Source organism: Panthera onca, chromosome A1 (genome assembly GCF_046562875.1).
Source record: "Panthera onca isolate mPanOnc1 chromosome A1, mPanOnc1 haplotype 2, whole genome shotgun sequence".
Taxonomy (NCBI): Eukaryota; Metazoa; Chordata; class Mammalia; order Carnivora; family Felidae; genus Panthera; species Panthera onca.
The window spans coordinates 81,772,697-81,788,223 of record NC_138339.1 but is presented as its reverse complement, the minus strand read 5'-3'; the positions used below and the strand labels follow the sequence as shown (position 1 = coordinate 81,788,223).

The following is a 15,527-nucleotide window of genomic DNA, read 5'->3' as shown; positions in this document are numbered from 1 at the left end:
AAGAAAAGTTTGTTTTGAGGCGCCTGGGTGGCTCAGTCGGTTAAGCGTCCGACTTCGGCTCAGGTCATGATCTCACCGTCTGTGAGTTCGAGCCCTGCGTCGGGCTCTGTGCCGACAGCTCAGAGCCTGGAGCCTGTTTCGGATTCTATGTCTTCCTCTCTCTCTGACCCTCCCCCGTTCATGCTCTATCTCTCTCTGTCTCAAAAATAAATAAACGTTAAAAAAGAAAAAAATTTAAAAATAAATAAAAAAAAGAAAAGAAAAGTTCGTTTCTCAATCATCCTCCCACTAGAGTAATTGAAGCTTCAAATTTTAGGTTTTCTCTTACTAATTACAAAAATGCTCAGAGAAGTGCGAATAACTATAGGACAAAGCACTTTAAAAGTCGGTAAAAGGTGTGGGGAGAAAGTGAGTCAAAATGAATAGTCAAAAAGTAGATCAGATACTAAAATGTTTGCATTGGGAAAGAAAGATAATCTAAGTTAAGTATTGATCATACACAGTGTTCTTGTTTCCTAGCTACAAAACAATGTGAGGAATTTAAGGAGGGATTAAAAGGAGAATTACCTGAAAAATCACTTAGAAGGAAGAGTTTAAAAAACAACAATAATAACAAGAGGCACCTAGGTGGCTCAGTTGGTTAAGTGCTGACTTCAGCTAGGGTCATGGTCTCATGGTTTGTTTCCTGAGTTCAAGCCCCATGTCGGGCTCTGTGCTGACAGCTCAGGGCCTGGAGCCTGCTTTGGATTCTGTTTCCCTTTCTCTCTCTGCCTCTCCCCTGCTCATACTCTGTCTCTGTGTCTCTCTCAAAAATAAAAACAAACAACATTAAAAAATTTTTTTAAATAATTAATTAAAATAGCATTACCTGAATGATTTCCAGGGGCTAGGGGAAGGGGGAAATGGGGAGTTATTGCTTAATGGGTACGGAGTTTTGGTTTGGGAAGAAAAAGGTTCTAGAGAAGGATGATGATGATGGTTAGATAACAATGTGGATGTACTTCACTGCCACTGAGCCGTACACTTTAAAATGGTTAATGATAAATTTTATGATATGTTTGTTTTACCACAATATAAACAAACAAACCTGGAAGTAAAGGCAAGAGAGGAAAAATTTGCAAGGATTTAGTTTAGCTAGCAGAAGGAATTACACAGTAGCCTGAGAATTGGTTATTAAGGGCAATTGTAGATTCCCCTTCTCTGAAGAATTAAAAAAAAAAAACGAAAAAACAATGGGGGCGCCTGGATGGCTCATTCGGTTAAGCTTCTAACTCTTGATTTCGGCTCAGATCATGATCTCACAGTTCTTAAGATAGAGCCCTGTGGGGGCTCTGCGCTGACAGTGTGAAGCCTGTTTGGGATTCTCTCTCTCCCTCTCTCTCTGCCCTTCTCCTGCCTGTGCTCTCTCTCAAAATAAATAAATAAACTTAAAACAAACAAAAAAACATCGAAAAGATTCACTCTGGAGTGTAAAGGCTTAAATTATTATTATTATTTTTTAAACGGCCTAATAGGGGTGCCTGGCTGACTCTGTGCGTGGAGAGTGGGACTCTTGATCTCAGTGTTGTGAGTTCAAGCCGTGTTGGGTGTAGAGATTACTTAAAAACAAAATCTTAAAATTAAAATAATACATAAAATGGCATAATAGTGTATAATGCAGACTCCCTCAAAGCTTTTCTGTGCCTTCTATTGTGCATTGGATGATACGGTCAACATTTTTTGTTGTTGGTGGTGGTTTGCCTGTTGTTATTTTGTTTCAGGTCATAAAAGAAATGGCTTTATTGTCCATTTTCTCTTATTTCCCTTCCCACATCAGCTGGCATTTTTCAGGCTATGTGTCTTCTGATCTGTGCTGAGATGTATCAGGTGTCCAGACTGCAGCACATCTGTGAGCTGTTCATCATCACACAGCTGCAGAGCATGCCAAGCAGGGAACTGGCGTCCATGAACCTGGATATAGTTGACCTGCTCAAGAAAGCCAAGGTAATTGGCCCTATGCATCTGGTTGTTGGTTTAAAAAAAAAAATCTTCTAAAAATTATACTTAAAAAATGTTTCTGCTTATAGAGAGATTTATTAGTGTTTGTCTTAGTCTGGAAGTTTGGTGAAATGAGGGTAAAGTGCCCTCACAGCAATTTCTGTGGCTAGACAGTTTTGAAGCATACAATTTTTGCACAGTCCTTTTCTAAGGAGGTCGAATTTGCTGATAGGAAATGTTTCAACTGAATGGCAGCCTCTATTAGAGTCATTTAAATATGTTGCTTTACTATGCCATATAGGCATTATAGGAAATGGAATTTACATTGCATTTCCCCCAATCACATCTTAGGGTTCATGAAAGACAAATGATAGAGTTGGTCTGTACACACTGATAGAGATGGTTAGGCTAAACTCATTTATTTGTTCATTCATCCATCCTTCCACTTCATGGACATGTTTTGAAGTTCCCAGTTGTTTGTAGGAAGTATTGGTTTACCTCATTAATCTTTGCAAACGCCTTTTGTTGATCTGGCTCGTGGTATCATGAATATATTCAGTAAAAATGTTTCAGTTGACAGTCACTCCAGCACACTGTACTTTCTGGCTTCTTCTAAGCTTAGAGCCATTTTGTTTTTAAGGACTGTATTCCTACACATTCTAGGGAACAGAGTTTACATAGTTAAGCTAATTGTGAATAACTGCAGGTACAAAGATCCTACAATATGATCTATAAATAAACTCAGATCTATAAATAAACTCAGTCTGTCCTTTTTGAAATGTCCTTCTGGAACTTGGAGATACTGTTACAGTCAGAAATCTGCTGTTTCCTCATTCCAACTCTTTTATTCCTAGGAGTAAGAAATGTATCCAGACATGTCAACCTACCCTTGGTTATTCTACCATTCTATCCCCTGTCTTATGAGATTTTTAGGGCTTACAGCAGTCATGGAATATAATGGTATATATTGAACTTACAGTGAGCTGAACCTTCTGGTCTCTTTTACAGGAATATATTTGATCCATCTTTGGAGACTATCAGGACTTTGTAAAATATTATCTGGCATACAACATATTGGCTATCCCTATCAGTTTTGATATCCAAAATTAGAAAAATATAATCACTTTGTTTTCAGGTTGCTAAAATGGAGCCACATAATGGGGCCAAGGACAGACTCTGACAGCTAAATGCTTGCCTCCAGGTTGGGATGAATTCACTTAAGCAACATGTATATTTCTGGGTATAGATGGAATTCATTTAAAGCATCTTACTGTCTCCTTAATGATTTTGGGGTTCATTTCTTTCACAATCAAATCTCAACATTGTATGTAGTTAATTTTAAAAATAAAAACGAACTTACAAAACCGAGTAACCTTTTGCACATGGTTGGAGCTTGGGGCCGAGGCTGTTGGCTGGCTGATGAATGCACAAGTGCAGTATGCTGCGTGAGGGCAAGTCTTGCCAACACCGCAAGGGTCTCTAGCCCAGTGAGTCGACTTTGGTAGTAATTCCTATTGCAAGTAAAAGAGAACAAAACAAAAAGAAAAGAAAAAAACCCCACAACACCGAGTAACTTTGATCTTTGTAATAATCTTTACACTGAGTGTGGGATAAATAGCTACCCTCTAGATTTAGTTTAAAATTTCTCTTTTGTATTTTTGTATTTTCTCTTTTTTAGTATTTTCACAACCTCAGTTCATTTCTGGTGTGTCATTTTCATACTATTCTAAGAAGTCTGTGAGACAAAAAACATGCTCATGAGCTTCTCTTTCCTTATCTTGTCGTATCCTGTTAGTTCAAAGAACTTCTTGTGTGCTTGCATGGATTTTTTAGGTGCCTCCGTCCCCCAAACACACGCAAACACATGCACACGTGCACATACGTATATGTTTCCTCACCAGTGTCATTGATGATTGTTTTGTCAGACATTTTTTCCCTGACTGTGTGGTTTTGATTATGTAATTATCTTTACTTATTTCTCTTCAGTTTTAAAAGTGTAAGATACCAGAGGTGCCTGAGTGGCTCAGTCGGTTAAGCGTCTGACTTCAGCTCAGGCCACGATCTCACAGTTTGTGGGTTTGAGCCCCTCATCAGGCGCTGAGCTGACTGCCCAGAGTCTGGAACCTGATTTGGATTCTGTGTCTCCCTCTCTCTGCCCTTCCCCAACTCACACTGTCTCTCTGTCTCTCAAAAATGAATAAACGTTAAAAAGAGTGAAAATAAAAAGTGTAAGATACCAACTCCTTTGGAATTTTATTCTTTGTTTCTGAAGACTATTCTATTTTCTAGGATTAAGTCTCCATTTACCAGTCTTCCTTTATTCTAGTCTATTCTATTCTGGTCCCTAACTTGGCGATTTACAAATCCAAGGTAATAGGATAATTTTCTTGCTCAGTTGTCTTTGAAGTTCCTAGTTTGAGGCTTTAGTTCACCAACCAGTTCATACTGTTGGTCAAAATTTAGTTAAACTTTGCTTCATTGTTTCTCTAATAGAAGGGGAAACTGTCTTTTAGCAGAATTAGACTTTGAGTAGCTTTCTGAACAAGCAAGGTTTCCGATCACTCTGTTATCCTCTCTGCTAGTTTTGTAGTGTTTATCAGGAAAGCGTCCTTCATACCTTCCATGTGGTGGAGCAGTTTGGTGTTCTGTTACTTGGCCTTCTCTAACCTTTCTGGGTTCGTTACCATGATTCTACCTTCAGGTTAGTATCTGTCCATCAAGTTGGACTCTAAAATACAAAAGAAGCTTCTTTCCCTAAATCAGATTAATTTCTCTGAATTGAAGTAAAGATCTCCTTAGCCCTACTCCCTTTTAAATCCTATCTAGCCAAACATTGGTGATTCCTGTGAAGTCCTGTTAACTCTCATCTTAAAGTTTTAAACTCCTTATCTTACTTACGATCTATGCATTAATATTTGGCTGCTTTAGGCCACCAGTTTGGTTTCTGGCCTTTTCCTCGTGAGTTTCTGGGTGTTTTCTCCACCATTATTATTCTTCACAGAACTATTAAATGCTATAGCATTTGATTTATAGTATTTTTATTGTGTTATTTATTTCAGTTTAAACCTAGCACATATTTTTCCAGAAAAGTAGTTCTTACAGTGAAATGCATTCTGTCTCTGGCTAAAAGCCTACAATTGTGACATCTTAAATCTTGGTCAAAAATAAAATTCTGCATTATAACCATGTTTTTATAGCCAGCTATTCATTTCAGTGATCTTCGTTCTATTTAAAGTCACAGCCCTTAGGTCATTTTCTGAACTTTTATTTGTGGGTTATCTTCTCTGGGTTAATCATCTGATAGTCTGCTGGCTTCTGTTAAAATAGCTGCACATTCTTATTCTATCTCCTTGAGATCACTCACATTTGCTAAAAGATAAGGTGAATAAAAATTGTTAAAATGTGATGTGGTCATAGCTGAATTAAAGTGTCTTGCACAAAGTGTCAGAATTTGTGATTTTGTATAATGAAAATCAGAGGGACCTGTGGGTTTACATGTGAAAATATTCCCACGTTATAACTTTTTAGAAGAGCAATACTGGAGTTTCCTCCTTAAGATTTGAGATTATAAATTTTTCTTCAATTTCTCATTACTTATTGCTTATATTTTTGAGCTTCCCTTTTTTTTTAATTTTTATTAATGTTTTTTATTTTATTTTTGAGACAGAGACAGAGCATGAACAGGGGAGGGTTAGAGAGAGAGGGAGATACAGAATCTGAAGCAGGCTCCAGGCTCTGAGCTGTCAGCACAGAGCCCGATGCGGGGCTCGAACTCACAGACGGTAAGATCATGACCTGAGCCGAAGTCGGACGCTCAACCGACTGAGCCACCCAGGCGCCCCTGAGCTTCCCTTTTAAGAGCTATATTTAGCATAAAGGTGGGAACAACCTAAATGCCCATGAATAGATTAGTGAATAAATAAAATGTGGCATGGACATACGGTGGAATATTACTCAGCTTTAAAAAGGTATGAAATTTTAATCCATGCTGCAACATAGATGAACCTTGAGGACATTATTCTAAGTAAAATAAACAGAAAAAGCTTAACTACTGTCTAATTCAGTGTTTATGAGGCACCTAGAATAGTCAAATTCATAGAAAATAGAGTAGTGGTTACCAGGGACTAGGGGCAGGGGTAAAAGGGGAGTTACTATTTACTGAGTACAGAGTTTCAGTTTGGGATGGTAAAAACATTCCGGAAATAGATAGTGGTGATGGTTGCAGAGTAACATGAATTCACTTAAAGCCTCTGGTATCCTTAAAGAAGGTTAAAATGGTAAATTTTATGTTACGTATGTTTTACTGCAGTAATAACAAACAGAACTATACTCCTGTATGGAAGCTGTCTGCCAGCAAGTTACTGTAATCTGAATTGAGTGGTTAGATGGATCTCACTGGACTGGCACAAAGGTGATGATGTCATAGCTGTGTTGCTCCAAGTTTCTCTTCCATTAGCTGTTGAAACTCAGAGTGAGAAATATGCTGGAAATCCTGCTCGCTGTTACAGTATATCCTAGTTTGAAGCAACTGTTCAGATAGAACCTTCTCAGAGACATATGAACACGTTGAAACTCATACTTTAGGTTGATGACATTTCCTTCAAAAACTATTTTTTTGGTTTGCTCCTCAGGTGCACGTGTTCATATTTGGCCAAGTGTGTACCTTTGCTAACCAGAATCTTATCTCTGCAACCCAGATAGAAGTGCAATTGGTGAAGGCCGTGACCTTAGATTAAAAGCTTAAACCAAATCCTCAGGAACCTCAGCCAGTCTTGTTAACTCCTGGTGCAGGTGCCCCTGCTTCAGACGTTTAGCCGCTCCAGCAACTGGAGCTTGTTGTTCATTTGATTTGGTGTCTTCACTGCTGTAATTTTATGATTACACGTTGGTAATTCCCCCCCTTTCCTTTCTGCTCTCAGAGTAGGCGGAAACACGGACACAGTGAGCTCACAGTGGGGTTCTCGTCGCAGACTGCTCTCCCCGCCTGGTGTCCGTTCATGGTCCCTGCATGGTTTCACGCTCCATTTCTCTTGCAGTTTCACCACTCCGAGTGCCTCTCAACCTGGCTGCTCCATTTCATCGCCACGAACTACCTCATCTTCAGCCAAAAGCCTGAGTTTCAGGATCTTTCAGGTAGGTTGCTAATTACTGTTTTGAAAAGAAAACTGTTTTAGTTCTTAGATTTGAGACATAACTTGTAGGAATTGGAGCTGTTAAAAAACAAAAAGTTAAAAAAAAAAGTCAGCATCATATAGTCCTCTAAATATGCGGTGCAGGGGCTCCTGGGTGGCTCAGTTGGTAAAGCATCTGACTCTTGATCTCCACTCAGGTCTTGATCACAGGGCGGTGGGTTCAAGCCACATGTTGGGCTCTGCGCTGGGTGTAAGCCTATTTAGAAAAAAAACAAAACAAAAACACAGTGTGGTAATTGAGGACTCTCTAACTTAGAATCAGCTGGCTATATAAGTAGCTTGACCTGTGTTACACAAGAAGTTTTCTAATGATTGTTTTATAGCTCCATCCGTTTTTAAATGCACCTTTTTTCCTGAAGTAGAGAGATAAGGTGACCTCAGGTGGTATTTGGTTGTGATAAATGAGATCTTGGTTTTAATCACCTAAGTCAGAAGCAAAATTTAAATAGTACAGATTTCAAAAATTTTTCTTGTGAAAGAATTGAAACTATCATTTACTGTTTATATCAGTTCTATTGTTCTGATATGTATATTTAAGTATATCTATATAGGAATCCATTATATTACTTGGGAATAACAGGGTTTTTTGTTGATAAATGTTGCAAAACTTACTGAACAGAGAGTATACATAATGTGATCTGTAAGATAAATTATAAACTTTAAAACCAATCACAGTGTGAGTTTCTGAGTACTGCATAAGAAAAAAGAAAATGAGAACAGAACAGTTATCAGAGTAGACAGTTTACATCCAATGGTTTGCTCATGTTACCTAGAATAGGCTCAAGGAATAATCAAGTTAAAAGGCAAAGGAAATTAAAGATCACCTAGTTAAGTAGTTTCAAACTCTAAACAGGGACGTGTCCTTGGAGATGCCTGAAGGTTTTCTGAAGTGGGGGCAGAGAGCTGGAAGTAGCTGAGGGAAGAGGGAAAGAAGAAGAGAAGGCTGGAATTTGTACTTCTTGGATGCCCCTGCTTTTATATCTTAGAGTTTTCCATAAAGTTTTACTTGTAAAAGATAATTTGCTGCTAACAGGTTTGAAAATCTCTGGTTTCTTTCAGCTTCTTGCACAGTATAGGAAACTAGGAAACACATAGTCTATTTTTGGCAGATATACTCAGTTAGGTGACAAACACTGTATACCTATTGGGAGCCTTCTTACATATAATTTAACTATTAGTGCAGTGGGGCAACATAATAAATTAAAGCAGAATATAGAGATTTACTAAGCATATACTTTGTGCAAAAAAGAAACAAACCCCTTCCATTCATAAAGATAAAGGCTGCTTCTTGCTGTTAGTGGGGACATTCTTATACAGTTATTCTTTAAGAAGTTCTTTCAAAATGAAACGAGTGAACATTGTGATTTTAGAACCACCTTCATTAGTCTGCCGTAGGTCCCCTTCATTTGTAAAAAAAAAAAAAAAAAAAAAAAAAAGAATAAGATTATTTTCCACTTACTATCTTGTATAGAAGTATGCCACACAAGGGAGTACTATTAACAACCTTAGGAGAAAGGTGCTCTATAAATCTGTTGGGTTATAAATTTTTATTTTATTTTATCACTTATACAATTGACTGTGAAGTATGTTATGACTGCCTGGCAGAGTGAGAAGCAGGACTCCAGGGTGTGCTTTAAGAAGGCAGGTGAGAAGATGAGGCAATGTCAGTGACTGTCTTATGTTCCTTGGATGGGAGTTAAGGTATCACGAATGTTCTGATTCACTGGTACCTGTTTATGTTTAGGACCTGCTGTGGTGTGTCATTGTAGGCAGTGAAAAAAGCCCCTGGTGGATAAGGGAGAATTTGCTAATCTAACTTAGTAGTCACAAACTGGAAATCTGTGGGTTGAATGTAGCTGAATATAGTCTGCCAAGTGTCTTATTTGGACCATGTGGTGTTACTTTTTTTTAGTGGTCATCATGTGAAAATTGTAACAGTTTCCATTTCTGTCTTCTTTTGAAAAGTTGGAAGACCTGGTTACTCTCAGCCCTTCTTCCCACATGGCAGCAACCTGGAACTGAGCAAGTAGCTGCCCTTTTAAGGGACCATGTCCCCTCCAGAGTATCCTAGTCACCTCTCCTCCTCCCTGTTGCCTTATACTGGACGTACTTCACAGTGTCACTTGAAGTTGGAAGGGTTCTTGTCACCATCAATTTACAGCTCCCTTAAATAATTTCCCATTTTCAGTTTCAGATATTATCAAATTATTATTGGAATTATGTGAACTGTTTTCTCTCGACTAAAAATTCTTCTTTGAGCGTGTTTAGAAATTGAAAGGTGAGGGGCGCCTGGGTGGCTCAGTTGGTTGAGCATCCAACTTTGGCTCAGGTTATGATCTCGCGGTTCATAAGTTCGAGCCCCGCGTCGGCGTTGGGCTCTGTGCTGACAGCTCAGAGCCTGGACCCTGCTTCAGATTCTGTGTGTGTGTGTGTGTGTTTCTCTCTCTGCCCCTCCCCCACTCAACACTCTCTCTCTCTCCTTCAAAAGTAAATAAACATTAAAAAAAAAGAAATTGAAAGGTGAGAATAGACAAGATGTCATGTTAATGCTGGCATTGATGCAACAGAACTTAGTTAAATAGCTTTTAAATGTTAGATACATTTTATATGCTGGACTGTTTTGAAAACAAATAGCACTACACAGGAATATGAGTTACCCTTGGCATTTATGGATTCATTATTCCCACAGTTTAATTTGGCCCAATATTGTGTTGCATATTATATACTGCGAAGTTTTCTTTTTCTTTTTTTTTTTTGTCTTGTTTTGGTTTTTGTTGGCTGCCAGAGCTCACCTGTGATAACTTTTCTATTTTTTTAAATCTTAACCAAGGGAGTAGACTTAGGTCACCTTTTCTTCCTAATGAAACTACAGCTAACTTCCTTGAGCTGCTAGATTGTTTCTTTATATCCGTGTCCTGCAGCCTGGATCAGGTCCTCATTAATCTGAATTATAATATATGAGGTCAAACAGTAGATGGAGAAGTGGGAACTGTGTTAGCAGAAAGAAACCTAAGTACCCACAGAAGGGAATACCATGAGAAACAAGCTGATTCAGCCAGCAGAATACCAAGAAGCCTTAGAAACCTGAGGGACCAGGTATTTCAGAAAGCAGAATAAGGGTTGGGGCTGAAAGCAGTACTTAGTTGAAAGTTGATGAAGAAGCTTTTGCTGTGCTCCATCCCACCCAGGCAGACAACTCCTTCTCCCTCATCATCCTGGAATGGGAGGTTTATTACTGGAGAAATTAAACCAAAAATGTTATAGAATCACAAACTCCAGGTATAGCTGAGAATGGGTTAAGGAGTTGGACTGAAAACTTAGGGGTCATGTGAAATTGTGCATGTTGTATATTTAGCCTCCAGGGTCCTTCTAGGATTTGTGGCAGCCAGGTGTTTGCCTGGCTTCCATACTCTGGGCATGATATTGAAGCATCTTTCTCTGGCCTCAGAGAAAAAATATATAGGTGCATTCATTTGGGAATTCTTTCAGTGAACCCAACAAGTATCTGCTCAGTTATTCTACCAGTCAGTAAGTCCTACCCATGACCACAAGATATCCAAATAGCTTTCTAGTGTCTCACTCTTAAATGTAAGGAGATAACCAGGGATCTGCAATTACTTGAGGCAGTGTCCAATATGGAAGACAGATACCAAAACCAAAATAAAATTAATAAACACAGAAGAGAAAGAATTTAGAGGCACAAAAAATAGGGAAAAAAACTTTAAAAATTGTAAATTAATATCTTGAAAGAATAAGAGATATAAATCCATAAAGCAGGATAGTTATGAAAAAAACAATAGTTAATAGAATTTTAGTTTTGCAAGATGAAAAGAGTTCTGGAGATTGGTTGCACAACAATGTGAATGTGCTTAACTATATACCTAAAAATCGTTAAGATAATAAAATTTTATGCTGTGTTTTACCATAATTTTAAAACAATACAGGAACAAGAAATAGTTCTTGGAAATTACAAATATGATAGTAAAAACAAAACAAAAAACCCTAAGTAAATAAAGGAGTTGAAACAACTACATAAGAGTTGAAAAACAAAGATAAGGACATCTCATAAAAAGGAAGACAAACAGCTAAAGAGACAAGAGAGAAAGATTTTTAAAAAACTGGGGGCTCAGTCCAGGAGATGAAGTATCTGAGTAATAGAAGTTAATACAGAATAAAATTGGAGAGAGGAAATTAGCAAAGAAGTAATACACGAAGTTTTCCTAGTACCAAAGGACCCACGTCTTCAGATTGAAAGGATCTACTAAGTGCTCAGCTTTATGAATGAACAAGGTCCATCACTGGGACATGCAAGAACACTGACTACAAATAGAAAAATCTAAAAGTTTTAAAAGAACACAGATCACTTGCCAAGAACTATGAATCTTAATGGTAACAGAGTTTTCAATAACTTTGGAAACTAGAATGCAGTGGAATTCTGTCTTCGACGTCTTGAGGGAAGTTTTCAACCTAGAATTTGGTACCAAACCAAATTATAATTGTTTGTAAAGAGGATAAAGATGTTTCATCACAAGCATGGTCTCAAAAGTACTTCATATGTACCCCCTTTTTCAGGGAGCTAATAAAGGTTGTGCTTCACTAAAACTAGAAAAGAAACTGAGTGAAGGACCTAGAGTCTACAAGTGGAGGGATCCAACACAAAAGAATGAAGCAGGCCTAGAAAGCAAGAGGGTACAGGGCTCTGAGGAAGGGATGTCTCCAGGGCCATGACAAGACCGGCAGTTGCTACCAGAGTAGTTAGATTATCCGGTGACTGTGGTTGGGTGGAGAATGGAGTTGAGAGGATGTTAAAAAGTTTGGAAGAATAAGTCAGCTATAAAGAAAACTAATTAAATGAAAAGCAAGTCTGTTGTCATCTCCAAGAAAAATAAGTCTTATTTGGGAGAAAAACAAAAAGAACATAAATACTACTTGATGAAGAAGTGGGCAAGATGTATATTATCATAAATTATGTAATATAAATCCTGATGACTGATTTAACCAAAATTATGTTAAACAATTTTGGAAGCATTGAGTGAAGGGCCGAGGATACAGAGCAGAGCTTGGATCCCATCTGTTAAATAAGGAATCAATAGTTAATATCTAAACTTGATCCAAAATAAAATATTTGCAATTAACATTGTTTTTTCTAAAAATTTTAGTGGAAGAACGCAGTTTTGTTGAAAAGCACAGATGGCCATCGAATATGTACTTGAAGCAGCTTGCGGAATACAGGAAGTATATTCACTCCCGGAAGTGTCGTTGCTTAGTAATGTAACCCAGAGCTTTTATATACATACACTTTTTATTATTATTATTATTATTATTGTTATTGTTATTATTATTATGAAGAATGGGATACCTCTGTGTTCCAGTAAAATTCTGTGACTGAAACCAATATGGGCGTTAAAAAGAATTACCATACAGCTTAATGTGTTTGTTAGTCCTCTGGAAAACAAACAAACCAAACAAACAAACAAACAAAAAACTACTATTGTGATCTTAAAAGGGAACAAAATATACCATAGGCTAAAACTAAGGCATCACCATCCTAATATATAAAGTTGTTATACAGCTATTTTTTCCCTTTAAGATGCCCTGTTGTTTTAGTGATACTAGTACCCCTCCCAGTTAAGAAATGTTTAAATTAAGAAAAAAATCATGTAGGATTAATTTTAAAATTTCATCATGTCTGATTAATTGCTCTATTAAAATAATGGGCATTTTAAAGACCCGGTATGACTATTTCAATAATGAAAAAATCTAAGGTAGAGCTGATCAGTCTGAAATTTTAAGGAATAGAAATTTGCATGGAATTTTGAAAGTGAAATGCCACGTGGATTCAAATCAGTGACAATGTTTAAACCATCATGAAAAAAAATTATTTTTTTATGTGGACAACCCAACTGTGCCACCTTGTCTCTTCTCTGGATTCTGACTGGGCAGGAGATCTAAACAGAGCTGGCTTTAAGGCCATGTAACGTGTGTTAACACAGGGGCCCATGCTTGGTTCAATGCTCTGCCATTGCCATCTTGATATTCTTCATAATATTTAAAGATAGGCCCTGCGTTTTCACTTTGTACTGGGGCCCCCAAATTATGTGTATCTCCTGGCAGGATAGGTACTGTATTTTGTCACTCAAACATCATTCTCTCTGAAAGCAAAAAAGAGTCATTGACATCAAGGGAAGAGAAGGAGGCATGCTGGAAGGAAGAAATCACATGGGGTTTCCCATCCTTGGGGAAGTCTCTCCTGCCTCTGCTGCCACCTCCTCAGGCAAGGGAGACATGCCTTGTGGTGTCTCAGCATTAGAACACTCACAGCTCTGGTTCCATAACAGGTGAACAAATGCTTTCTTGATCATTGTGAGACCAGGATGTTAATAAAAGTGACTGACCAGTGTGACTTTAATGCATCATTTATAAGATGTTCATAGGAAGAGATGCTTTCTGGAGAATTTGTAAGCAAAGGCTCAAGAGTTTTTTGTTTAGTAACTTACTAAGCTTAGGATGTCAGCAGCTTGAATTGTTTGAATCCTGAGGACCGCAAGGTTATTTAATAAGGAGTAGCATGAATTTTGACCTTCAAGATAACCCAGTAAGTTAAAAGAAAGGATATACATCAGAGACTCATTACATGTAGAGAAAATGGTACTAGGATAGAATTATAGTGTCTCTTGTATCAAATGTCAACAGAAATAATTACATTAGAAGCTCACAAGCCGAGCGATGGAAGATCAGATTACTATTTATTGTTAACATCATTTTCATTTGTAATTCAGTATTGGGATATAATTTTCTTTTAATTTCTATGGACTTTCGAGGACACCTAATTTTTCCAGCTATTCAAAGGTTTAATTAAATGGTTTTATACCATAGTATTAGACAAAGTACTATATAGTTAGTCCTTGGATGTATATCAGCACTGTTAGAGTAAGACAGTAAAAATGCCCTATATATATTTTTAATTAGATTGTATTGATGAAGGTTACTGGAATGCATTTTATGTTTTTTGTATGTTAATCACTTGGGTTCATCAACTATTGGCAAATCCCATTTGACAAGGATAAGCATTGTAAAGAATAAATACTACAGTAGATTTCTAGAAATTCATCATGTTTAAGGTCTTTTAAAACACAATAGTCTTATGTTCTTCCTAAGCATAGTCTTACCCTGTGTGAATTACAGCACTTAAAGTTCTAAATCAGTAACTTTTAATCTAGGAAATTGAAAAAATATTAAGTTCTAAAGCAAAAGAAAGTATTTCTTGAAAATACTTGTAAATCTAACATTTACCTAGACCATAGATGCTATTTTAGGTTGTTTGACCTGAGTGGAAGTTAGGTTTGGAAGCTGGTGCTCTGTTAGTGTTGAGCATATAGTTTTTATTATGAAAGTGCTTTACCACCTGTGTGAGTGACTCAGACACACTGATGTCATGGCTCTTCAGAACTAGTCAGAACAGTAATCAAATTAGTTTTTAAACCTAGACTCTTCAATACCTTTGAATTAACTCAATTTAAAATAACACGAAATTTAAAAATATTTATCAACTATCTTGGAGAAATGAGTGCTCTTTTTGAATTTTTTTTAAATTGAAAGATTATTTCTAGATGAATGTATGCTTTGTGCACATCTCTGCTTCAGTATATTTACCAATCATTTTAATTAGAGAAGATACTGTGTGGTAGAACTAAGGCCTTTTCTTTATGGGCCAAGTTTTCACCTTATATAACCCTTTGTATACTTCTGACTACTCTCTGTTCATACTATAAGAGAGTAGGCTTGTAAAATAGACGTTTCAGTAACATAACTGAAATTCACCCTGTCCAAGCCAGCATGGTGGCTTCATATTGGACAGTAACAGAAAACTGAAGAATTGGATAAATTTAACTTCTAAGACAGCTGAACTTTTCAATTGTAATTTTAAAAACTACACTACACTGACATAGTTAATTAGAAAAAAATTTTCCTCAAGAGTACTTTATTTTATTTAAAGCATCTGTTTAATTCAATCTTTAATAATTTTGCTAAGAAGGGTATGTGTGTATTTTAATATAGCCTGACCTGGATTTATATGTTTTTAGTTTTAGTATTTAACATTTTGTAACAAATAAACTTTTTTTAAAACAAGTTTAACATAGCGTCCTGCAATTATTTTACCTTGGATGTTGAAATGCTGAAATAAATTTGGGAATACTGCCTGTGTTTCTCACGCATAATTATGTTTCACAGATAATTTCCATTACATAGAAGATACTTAGAATATTGCTGATGTTGCTGATGCCTATGATGAGATAAAGAAATTTATATTCCCTTTAACAGCTGCTACTGGCATTTCTCTTACCAAAATAACTGCCT

General features: G+C 37.0%; 1 protein-coding gene across 1 annotated transcript in view; it reads left to right on the top strand.

Moving 5' to 3' along the window:
* The window catches only part of RHOBTB3 (Rho related BTB domain containing 3), a 52,719-nt gene extending 37,419 nt beyond the window's left edge, over positions 1–15,300 (top strand). The window contains exons 10-12 of the mRNA XM_060635349.3: positions 1,817–1,983; positions 7,014–7,110; positions 12,329–15,300. Of these exons, the coding sequence (XP_060491332.1) occupies positions 1,817–1,983; positions 7,014–7,110; positions 12,329–12,444 (380 nt within the window). The 3' untranslated portion in view covers positions 12,445–15,300. The remainder of the gene's footprint in view (positions 1–1,816; positions 1,984–7,013; positions 7,111–12,328) is intronic.
* The last annotated feature ends 227 nt before the right edge of the window (positions 15,301–15,527 follow it).